This window comes from Antennarius striatus, chromosome 8 (assembly GCF_040054535.1).
Source record: "Antennarius striatus isolate MH-2024 chromosome 8, ASM4005453v1, whole genome shotgun sequence".
Taxonomy (NCBI): domain Eukaryota; kingdom Metazoa; phylum Chordata; class Actinopteri; order Lophiiformes; family Antennariidae; genus Antennarius; species Antennarius striatus.
Genome location: NC_090783.1, coordinates 23122786 through 23134092, shown reverse-complemented (window position 1 = coordinate 23134092; position 11307 = coordinate 23122786). Strand labels below are relative to the sequence as shown.

Below are 11307 nucleotides of genomic sequence, written 5' to 3'. Positions count from 1 at the left end.
CTTCAAGTGGAGAGAGCCTCCTCCTCCTCCTCCCCCCCCACACACACACACCCCCACCCCCCCGAACACGGCTGAACCCTCCTGTCTCTCCGGTGATGTCATGACGCGCAGATGCCTCCATTCTTGTCTCTCAGTTAGGCGTGAACGGTTCAATATGTTTGGAGTTTATTTCTATTAAATTTTCAAAATGCAAAGTATGCAGACAGAAGAATCATCTAAAATCGAATCAATATTTGATGTCATCACTCTTGTCTTCTCTAAACAGTTGTTTTCAGTTGTTCTTGGGAGAGTTTTTGAAGGAACTTCCGCACTCTAAGGAGCACCTAAAAGCCTTTCATTTTCCCAATTTCTTATAATCCAATGTGCCTTATATATGAAAAAAGTTTTAAAATAGACCATTCATTGAAGAGGAGTTCTTAGATGTGTTTTATAATCCACTGCACCTTAGGTATGATTTTTTTTTTTGTGTGCATAGGCTGTTCGTTGAAGGTGCGCCTTATAGTGCAGAAAATACTGTAATCGCAGACCGTCTGTTGATGCAGACCGTCTGTTGATGCAGACCGTCTGTTGATGCAGTTCTTATGTTTTGTGCATTCTTAATCCACATGGACTCGCCCCCACAGCTTAAGGCTTTCTGGCTGCAACCCTTCCATGATGACCAGTTGTGTGTGTCTAGACTATAGACGGATGTTGGAAACACTTGCGATTTCAAAACGCAGTAAGAAATGTCTTCAGCCGCACTGAGATTCCTTGGATGCCAAATGACTCGACAGTCCTCAACATCAACTGTTTTTTTGTGCTCCAGAAACATCTACACAAAAAAACGCAAATCAGTTGGTTAATTGTGTATATTTGCAAAACACACTGCAAATTGTTGCACATTCATAAAACACTGAACTATTGGCAGGAACTGAACGCTACTTCTCACACTGTCAGAACAGCAACACATCTAAAGTTAACACACTACGACAATGCTTTGGCAAAATATTTTTAATACAACCAGTTGGAAGAACTCTACCAACACTGAGTGAGCTCGCTGCTCACTCACTGTCTGCCATGATGCTGTGGATCCAAACGTCTACGTCTGCCGATGAAGTGTCCACGAGGTAAACGGTCATCTTCGGGACCTGAAGCTCTCTTTCAGCCTCACACACCTCCTGCACGCTAACCACCTGGGCCACCAGCGCTCGATCCTCCACGCGTTTCCTGAACACCATGGATGCTGCATCTGACCAGCGGTGTTGCGTCACACCTTGAAGGGAGACGTATCAGTAGGAGTAAGATTGTTGTTCCATCTTGTATAGCTGAGAAATACTCATTGAAAATGAATGCCGATCACAGAATTATACTCTAATCTAACCTGCTAGCTGAGCCGCGATGGCCTGGAAGGGGAGATGTCTGAATTCCTCTATCAAAGGCTGGAACAGAGAACTTGGTACCAGCTCATTCTTTCCGTGGTCCAGTTCGTAAACGGAAACCAAACCGTTGGCCAGAATCCTTTTCACCTCCACGCGGTGCCAACTGGGTTGAAGCAGAAACCAAGTTAAGCCATGAACCAACAGACCAATTTAACTTCTGTCTGGCACTGTGCATTATTGCAGCAACAAGTACAGTGTTTTCCGCACTATAAGGTGCACCTAAAAGCCTTTAATTTTCTCAAAAACCAACAGTTAGTCCTTATGTGTGCCACTTTATTTATATAGCACAATTTAAATAAACACAAGGTTTCCAAAGTGCTGCACAGTAACTAGATAAAAACAGAACAGATGCGCAATTAAAATAATGTGAAATAATACACAAAACATTCTAAAGGGTGTCTAATGCCAGGGAAAAGAAGTGGGTTTTAAGAAGAGATTTAAAATGCCACAGTGAAGAAGCCTATCTGATGTGCAGCCAGTGCGCCTTGGATATGAAAAAGTTTTAAAATATGACATTCATTGAAGATGTGCCTTATAATCCAGTACGCCTTATAGTGCGGAAATTACATGCAAATACAGATTTTTCAATTTCTGAAAGGTAAGCAATCAGTACAAGAGCACACAAGATAGATATTGATCTTTACACAACTGGGATTAACACGCCCTAGCTCTAAGAGGTCACATTTGTGTCACTCATCACCCACTTCTTGTCTATTCTCGCAGCGTAGACCTCTCCTTTGTCAATGTGTGGAGGGGTGTTGGTCATCCATGTCTGGTTATAATAAAGGATCATCTCCCCCATCAGCACCTCCAGCTTAGGTATCTCCTTCCATTGCTGGAGCACGAAGTGACCAGGATGGCAGGCTGATGGCACGAACACATCCATGGACTCACCAGGCTGAGAGGAGAGGAACAGTGTTAAGTGTGTGTGTCAGGCTTTATAGCCAAAGAATAAACTGTCAAGGTTAATTATTTGGTTTGAGGATGCTGTATTAATACACTTGCATTCTATGATTTCAATCATTGGAGGATCTGTCCCCCCCCCCTGTTCATCCGTCTCCCCTCACCTTTGGGGGCTCCAGCGGCGGAGGCATCGGAAGCGGCTGCGCTTCAGACTGGCTTGTCAAACCTGGAGGTTGTTGGGTCGGGGCCCTGATGGCGGGTTGTGGGACCAGGCTACCCAGAGTCAACTTCTCCATCAGAGTACTTTCAACTAAAAATTGATGCGCATGCAAAACAGCCGTAAAACACAACTGAGACCACAAATGCTTTTCAATTCAAAGTCTTGTGACCTTTATCCATACCAGGGTGATAGACGATTGTGTTGTTATTGTTTTGCGTTGTGAAATTTTGCCACATCGTTAATTGGGACAGTTGATGGTTGATGCTTCTGTGCAGCTCCTTGCCATCGTTGTCGATGAAGAGGTGGACGTAGGCGAGTCGCTGATCTTTGTGCTTGTCCAATTTCATGACCTGAAATGTGGGTACAAGCGGAGAAATAGAAAAGACACACAAGGACGAGGAGATTTGGAGTGATCTGCAGTTATATTGAAAGGTAGATCAACACTGTGTGTTAGGCAAGCTTTAAGCATCAATCTAAACAGTTACGTTAGTCCACGATGTGTTCTTTTCCTAATACAGTAATCCCTATGCTTGTTCATGCTTCAATATGCACAACATTGCAGATATTTAGCAGGTAGTCATGTGATATCATATGCAGACTCTATTGGCCGACAGCATCCAGAAGTGCGATTGGGTTCCAAGACCTACGGAACGCAACGTACTTGTGTCATTAAGTGCTGAATCTTACTACTTCTTTGTTCTGCTTCCTGCTCTATTTATGGCGTGACCCTTCAGAAAACAAGACTCATTCACAGTCAAAAGCCTTTTCCGACATTCTGTTACCTTTATATTACAGTTTTCACGTCCAAGAATCCTGTCTTTTACCCACAGGATGATGTCTGGGCTCCAGTCTCCCTCTGAATTGCTGACGTCAGCCAGACGACATTTGGTTGCCTGAAAAGAGCAACGACAAACACACTCAGTAAACACACAAAACACTTGTAAAAAGAATTATAAAACTGACGTAATAATAAACAGATTGCCTTTAGAAACAATGTTTACTGATATACAAGATGACAAAACAGCATTTCATGTTTGTAAATCTTTCCCCAGACACTGGATTGGTTGAAGTTTAAGGTCAAAATACTCCTAAAACTGACCTGGGGAGGGATGACTGTGAATTCTTTGAGCAAACCGGGGGGGATCTCTCGGAGTTCTGTGACCTCTACAGTTGCTGGAACGCCAAAATCAATAAAGAGGAGCTCCATCACTCTGTTACCGTGCATGTTGGTGATCTGAAAGAACAGAGTCACATGCATGGGTGTAACAAAAATGTAGTATGAAAAAAATTTCAGTATCCTAAAACTTTGAGAACATAAATTATTCTACTCTTACTTCTGCTCTGGACCACTTTCCTTTAAATCGGGCTAAACAGAACTTGCCAGTGAACGGTCTGGACACCAAGCAGTGAGATGTCATCTGGGAGGAATGGGAATGGTGCATGTGAGAAAAACAACATGTCAAAGATCACGCTCATCAAATCTGTATATGCCAGAAAGTTGATACCAGGAGCAAATTCTGTAATAAAACTTGCTTAATAGTTCAAACTAGTGCATTATATTGGAATTAAAACATCTGTCTGCAGCAGCCATCCGAACAGATTGCTTAAATTCATACTACAAGTATTTTATAGTTAATATTCCATTAGAGTCAAGTTTCAATATCTATACTACGCTAAATGTGAAGGGAAATGCATGATGAACTTTGAAGTTTCGTCTACCTGAGACATGAAGACAGCCTCAGTTTTCTCCAGTAACTTGCGGAGTCTTACAGTCCCTCTGGAGGGCAGCTGGCAGCAGATGATCCCATCTGGAGACACATTTGTGACAGACACACCTGAAAAGGTAGCATTTACCTAGAAGGAAATGAGAAGATCCATATTAGTACAAAAAAACCCAAAAAACTAAGAGTGAAGGACTTTAATCACTGAAAAAACAGCAGGTTCTTATTCCAACTGAATTAAATCCTTATGATTCTTGTGTTCCCATCACACAACACTGGCTACTGTTGAATGACATCGAGTAACGTTGGCACAATAAACAGTACAACCCTTTGCAGCCATTTAATTATCTTCACAAACAAATAAGTTCACATGCGGTTAGCACCAGCACGCTTACAGCCAGAGGATTGTTCATGCTCTTGTCCTGCAGAGTCATCAGACAGGCAGTGTTGATGATGAGCTCATCGTCCTGCGACGTGTCGTACAAGACGACCACAGGCATTTCATCCTGTTGCCGTGGTTTTATGGTCTCCATCAGCAGGACCTTTCCAACTGCCAAATCGTCCAAAGAGGACAGCAGCAGCGGATGGGAGCCGAATGCCTCGAGACCTGTGAGACAAAATATCAAGAAGCGTTTAGCTGTAAATGACCTACAACATGCTGAAAGTTTGGATGGCTTTGTCCAATAATTGTGACACTTTATCAACTAAAATAAATGTCCCAAAGACATGTTCCGAGTACCTGCGAGTCTAACAGACGTTGCCTGGAAAGGTAAAGACAAGAAGTCCTGGTGCAGCTCCAGGAGATTCGTCATAGAGGTTGTCACAGAAGAACCGTGGTCCACGTAGTAAAGCTGGAAAACAGACAAAATCTTGTTTGCTGTTGAAATACTGACCATTCAATATCTCCAATGTTTCCTCCAGCAAATTGAAAATTACTATTGTTTGTCTGAGCTCAGAAGATGAAAGATGAAAACTCATCATCATAGTCATAATGAAAGCAAACTTTGACAATCATGAAAGTATTTTAAGCAACACCAACAATACAAATAACCTCATAGAACTGACTTGGAATATTTAATACAGCTTAAAAAAAAAAAAAATTAATCCACACGCCCTCATCTGAAAAAAAAAAAAAAAAATCCATCCACACTTAACCGTATAATTGTTTTTCAAACATCTTCACTTTGAAAAACCATTGTTTTGTGACAAAACTTTGTTTTTATGTGGACGACAGGCCTAACTGTAGAAAAACATATTAGTTTTTGGAAATACTGGCTACGTGTGGACATGGCCTGAATAGATACCTTGACTTTGTCAGGGGCCATAATATTAATGACCTGTGCTCTGGTTATGTCATCATCCTGCTCTCTGACAGCTACCAGCTGACCGACAACAAGGTCAGAAATAGGACAGAGGGCGGGGTTTTGGTTGTAGAAGGAGAGCATGGTGTCCTCCATGGCCTCTTGCCTGTCGGAGTAGTTCTCACCTACATACCTTAAAGAGAAAGACAGATGGGTTTTTTCTATGCATTTTAGTCTCCAAAAACAATCACATCTCTGCATCAACATGTGCCCCCACCTCACAGTGACAGTGTTGCTACTCGTGGCATCAGTAACCAGTACAGAGGGGTACTGCTCTGTAGGCGACACCAAACAGGGAGGCACCTCACAACCCACCACCTCCAGACCGGAGGGCAGATAACTGAGTCCATGCTGTTGGATTTCTTGGTCGCCTGTGGCTTCCATGTCTCCTTCGCCGGTGTAATACAGGATGGCCTGATTCAATGGAAAAAACAAATAAATGCAATCATTCAGGAGACATGCAGGTAAGTAGAAATGATGGCCTTGCTCTACCTGCAGGATTAAAGATGAAAGTAAGCAGGAGGCCATTTTCAAAACTGAGAAAAATCTATTTTTTTGTTACATCAACAATGATTCCAACTTATCAGTTTTCTAAGAAGATTAACTTACATAACTGGATAGTCAGGTATTAAGTCGCATACAAACAGTGCCAACGTGTTTATTTACCTTCGTCTTGTCCCGTGTTGTCACATACTCCACATTGCAAATATCCAGTAGAAGAGACAAGTTGTCCAAAATACATTCAGGAAACGATGTCTTGTACATGTCCATGTAGAGTTTGGGCAAAGCACTGGCCCACAGTCCTCGACTGCACTTGGCTAGAAGCTCCTTTATTCGACTGCGTACCTCTGCCAACACAACAGGAGACGGACTTAAGGGGGCACCGTGGGCAAAATTTGAGGAAGAAGAGGAAATGGTCAAATTGTCAGGGCCAAGTTTGTAAGAGGAAGGCAGTGGAGGTGCTTTGGTGGACTCTGGGGGAGTCCAGGTAGGACCCTGGGTTTTAAACTTTTGTTTGTGGTCGACTCTAGCTGCAGGCAAGGAGTGACTGACTTTACAGTTAACATTGGTGTTGACTACTAAGTTGACACAAGGAGGCAACTGGGGGGCAACAGCTGAGCAATGGGCAGGTCTGCACAATATGGCTGAAGCAGGAAGGGGAGGGTAGATGAGGCAATCATTCCGGAGGTTGCTGGAAGGTTTTTCTACCTGCAAAAGCAAAAGAAACCAGAAACAGAGAGGGGATAGTCACGTGATACCGTACGCACATTCTATTGGCTGACAGCATCCAGAAGTGCGCTGCTGTCCGAGACTCACGGAACGCAGCGCACTTCCGTGTATTAAAGAAACACTTAAAAGCGCTGTAAACAATCTGCAAGAGTGTGGGAAAAGGTAATCGGTTAAATTGAGAGTGGACTCACCACACAGATGCGTGTCCACCTCTCCAGATCGTTGAGTACCTGAGAGGGGAGCTGCTCATTGAACTCCGTGCTGTAGAGTTTTGATATTTTTGACATCCACAATCCACTGCAGTATTTCTTCAGAAGTTGAGTCATTCTGCTCTGAACCAGCTCCACATTGTAGGAACTAGACTGTATAAGGGAAATTTAAGATTAAAAAACAACAACAACTTGCATTTAAAACATAAATACAACTAAAGTGCAATAAATCACAAAGTAAAGGACAAAGGTTTCCATACCTCTGACTGGTTGAGTCTGGAGATTTCTTCAGAATGACTCTCTGAGGAAAAATGTGCAAAGAAATGTGATTAACCAGTAAACAACAGGTTGTTAACTAATCCAGGTTGCATAAACTAATTCTATTTCTGGCTGCGTTACCCAAAGTCCGTAAAGCAAAAAGTTTAAACTTTTTTTTGTGCAGCGTGGCAGCCAAGATAGTATTAATTGGGGAAACAAAAACCTTTTAGAAATTCAACACTACCAGGAACATAAAGTTTAGTTTATTTTAATCCCATGAGATTAAAAGTCAAAAACAAAAATACCACAAATGGTCATCGATTCATTTTAGGCTTTGTTTGGGATTCTAAAGCTGTATTTTAAAACAGAATTTGGGACTATCACCAAATTGATGATGTGAACTCCCTGCCAAATGGCACGTCAATTGAAAAAAAAATCTCACAGGGTGGAAAAAAACCAAGATGTTCATATTCAGACATGACACAACGATTTACCTTGTGGCTTCTTCTTCTTGCCTTTCACAGAACCCCTCTTTCTCCTATTGAAAACATATGACCTTTATTAAGCATAATGTACTTCCCACTCCAACAAGCTGTTGTTTAATTCATATATTCTGCTTCAGGTATACATCAAACTCAGGTCATTCTAGCAGTCTGTTGTTAACTTTCTAAATAGTTTATGTTCGTTTTATATAAGACAATAACATTAAAACCTGATATTCCAAAATTATCCTAGATCAAATTGTTTAACCAAGAAAAATAAATAAGGATTAAGTGCTATTAAACAATTAGAATTTAATGGAATATACAAACAAACAAGTTCACCTTTCAGGTTCTTTCAGAGTTGGCTGAGACGGTGGTATTCTGTGTTCAACAGGGGTGACTGAGCTCAACTTCTGATCCAACTGCCTGATATTTCAGACGACAATGACTTAAAGTTTGATTTATTCATTTGTAGACTGACACAAATATATTAGATTCTCCCAAACATGAGTGACAGAAAATTCAAAATCCCAGAAAACAAGCACCAGCATGTGTATGAAAGAAGGTTTAACCTGGAGACTGCAGGATAGCACTTTCTCTGTCAGACAAAATTATAAATGCAGCTACTGATTATCATCTCATTATGAAACAATTAGACATTATTCACCTGTAGTCGCCCGAGGCACTGGAGCCACCACGGGTCAGAGAACGGGCTCCTATCCACTTGGAAGCATCACCGGATGATGGTTGGCGGAGAGAGGACCTCGGCTTCACTAAATATATAGACGGGGGATACTGGATCAGGTTAGACTGAAAAAATTGGTGGAATGCAGGGAAGGACATGTAGAATATGCTGGTATTGTCTGGATATGAATGCCTTTATCTGTGTGCAGTGCGTCTTCTACCATTGAGCATGTAAGGGTCAGAGCGTTTGAATCTCCAGCTGCAGTTGATGACTTGGGAGCGACCAGATTTCTTTGAGCACTTCTGCTTGGCCACCAGCTCTGCGATGTGGGCTGTCTCTTTACACAATGCGGCAAAGCATCTCAACTACAGAGCAGATTTACTATTTCACTTCAAAATTCATGGTATTGCAATGTAAACATGCACACAATCCTCTGGATTTAGTTAGATCAGATGAAGTACGAGCAATCTGAGTTGAATCTCTGCTGATTGTACTGGTCATTAAAGTCAGAAAATAAATCAGTGCAACACATTGCTTCATAACTAGACATTGCAATGACCTGAAATAAAAGAAAATTTTTAAAAACCCAAACTAAAACAACCACCACTCACCTCACCCATGTGATTCTCCATCCGAACAACAGATGGGATGCTGCGGACGTAATCCTCCAGGTTGGAGAAGCCCAGCTTCTTCAGTGGGATGTTCTCTCCACACAGTGACCTGTACTCAGACATGAGGCTGCTCAACGGCACACCGCCCTTGATGGACTGGAGGACGGACCTCAACATCTTTTTAATGGACTCGCTGTCTGACATTATGTCAAATGCACACTGAAATAGAAAGAAGACTTTTGATTCAGCGTAGAGGCATCTAAGTAGTAAATGTGTTTAATTTAAACACAATGTGAGCTTTATGTCTGTGGACAATCTCAGTCACCCATGTCCTGATAGAGATCAGTGCGGAATAAAACCAACCGGACCTGCAGGAAAAAGCTTCAAGCTTGAAGACGATTCACTTCTGATCCGAGATGCTTCTTCACTTCTAAAGAAGACGTGACATGGCTTCAAGCTTTTCCTAGTTGACTATTTATGACAGAAATGTATGCTGCCATTTTACACATAATTAGCGTGTTTATAAACTATTACGCAATGTCATTTTAAGTTTTGGTAATCTTTATTTCTAAAAAATATTTTCAAACCGAACTAGCAATTTAACAAACTCAGCAGTAAGTCAATGTAGCCGCTAGAGGGCGATGTAGCCCTCAGTGTAAATCATGACACGATTTATTTGAAATTAGATTAACCGAGCAGCAAAAATAATTAGGAAAACGAAAAGAAAAAATATTCCAAAGTATCCATCAATGTTCTGGGTCCCTGAATCAAGATATTTAAATAGACAATTCGGAGCGTGAAAGATTGAACATTTACGATTTCGGGAAAAAAAATGGCCGCTTTCTCACTCGTCTATGACGCTAGCAGGCATACACTAGTTATTAATTGGGTGACAAAATGATCTTTGTCAATCCACCAAACATTAGTTTAAATTTAGTGACAGATTAAGAGTTTCTTATTGACTTTACCTGGAATTATAGGCAGCCAACGAATCTTCATTCGCCGCCCAAAAACACACCTGAACGTCAGCGAGTTCCGTTGGTAATTAATTCAGTCACGGCTGGGGGATAGGCTCCAGCCCCCCCCGGCGACCCGCCACAGCAGATAAAACGGTTTATAATAAATGAATGAAAAATAAAATTTAATCTATTGTTGAATTTACATCTGTTTTAAAGTTAGTCTATTCGTCAATCTCGTACAAAACAGTGTTATGACGTTTCTAGCTAACTGTCGAAAGTATCTAAATATCAAGACTGAAATTTTTCTTCCTCGTGGGTTTAAAATGTACTTTTTAATCCGAAGTGACTCATTACCGCCCCCTACTGCATAAAAGGCGCACTACACAGAAGCGTTCTGCATTTTATAAATCTAATTTTCATCTTCTAAACTGTAAATCACACAAGTTGAACTTTTAGTATTTTGACTTCATTTGATTTCAAAAGTACTATAAAATACTGCAGTACAAACTTACAAAAAAAAAGTCACATTCAGGTTTTATTTTTATGTCGTCAAATCACAACCAAAGTCATTTCTAAACCAGTCTCTCAGGCCTATACAGTAACATGATATTATGTGCTTTTAATGGCTTTCTTGTGGTTTTACGATTCCAATAATTGTGGCAGACAAATTTAAAGATGAGCAAAATAATGTAAACTTGATTTTTATCCTGCCATGTATTTTTTTTGTCAACCGGCATACAATTGTGAACGATTTAACTTGAAATGTCGACAGTCAAAGTATACCTGTATTTAATTTCATTTATATGTTGTTTTTTTGGTCCTGTAATTTTTTTTAAGTCTTAGGGAATGTTATGTACTTTCTTATTTAGAGTAGTAATGACAGTTAAATGACCTCATATGGGGATTAAAGATTGAAATTTAATAAATAACAACATATAAACAATTCAGCTTACGAACAACCTTTTGGAATCAATTGTAGGTTGAAGACTACCTGTATGTTATGGCTGTATCTCTTCCTGGAAGTGTTGTCAGAAGGGGACACAGGTGAGTCAGCTGCACTGACTTGAAGTTCAAATCACAAAATGTTTTACATGCCATCCCAGTTAAAACTTCAGGAGCAAATTAATGTATTTTTGTAGAATTATTTACACAAAAAACAAAACAAAAAACAACAAAAACCAAAAAAAACCCACAAAAATATCCAAGCTTTTGTCTTGTTATCTGAATGGAAATGTTGGTCATGTGTTTTA

At 40.7% G+C, this 11307-nt stretch overlaps 1 protein-coding gene across 1 annotated transcript; it reads right to left on the bottom strand.

Annotated features, from left to right (window-relative positions):
• Positions 1-695: 695 nt before the first annotated feature.
• Positions 696-11070, bottom strand: tdrd7a (tudor domain containing 7 a). The gene is made up of 24 exons (XM_068322359.1): positions 11049-11070; positions 9467-9528; positions 9099-9317; positions 8708-8852; positions 8470-8575; positions 8145-8228; positions 7815-7858; positions 7323-7363; positions 7045-7215; positions 6290-6832; positions 5841-6037; positions 5567-5756; positions 5002-5113; positions 4658-4869; positions 4261-4395; positions 3876-3959; positions 3641-3775; positions 3324-3434; positions 2723-2891; positions 2486-2631; positions 2123-2316; positions 1361-1521; positions 1049-1252; positions 696-811 (listed from the first exon to the last, which is right to left on the bottom strand). The coding sequence occupies exons 3-24, from the start codon at positions 9300-9302 to the stop codon at positions 783-785; spliced, it is 3417 nt and encodes a 1138-aa protein (XP_068178460.1). The 5' UTR covers positions 9303-9317; positions 9467-9528; positions 11049-11070; the 3' UTR covers positions 696-782.
• Positions 11071-11307: the final 237 nt, after the last annotated feature.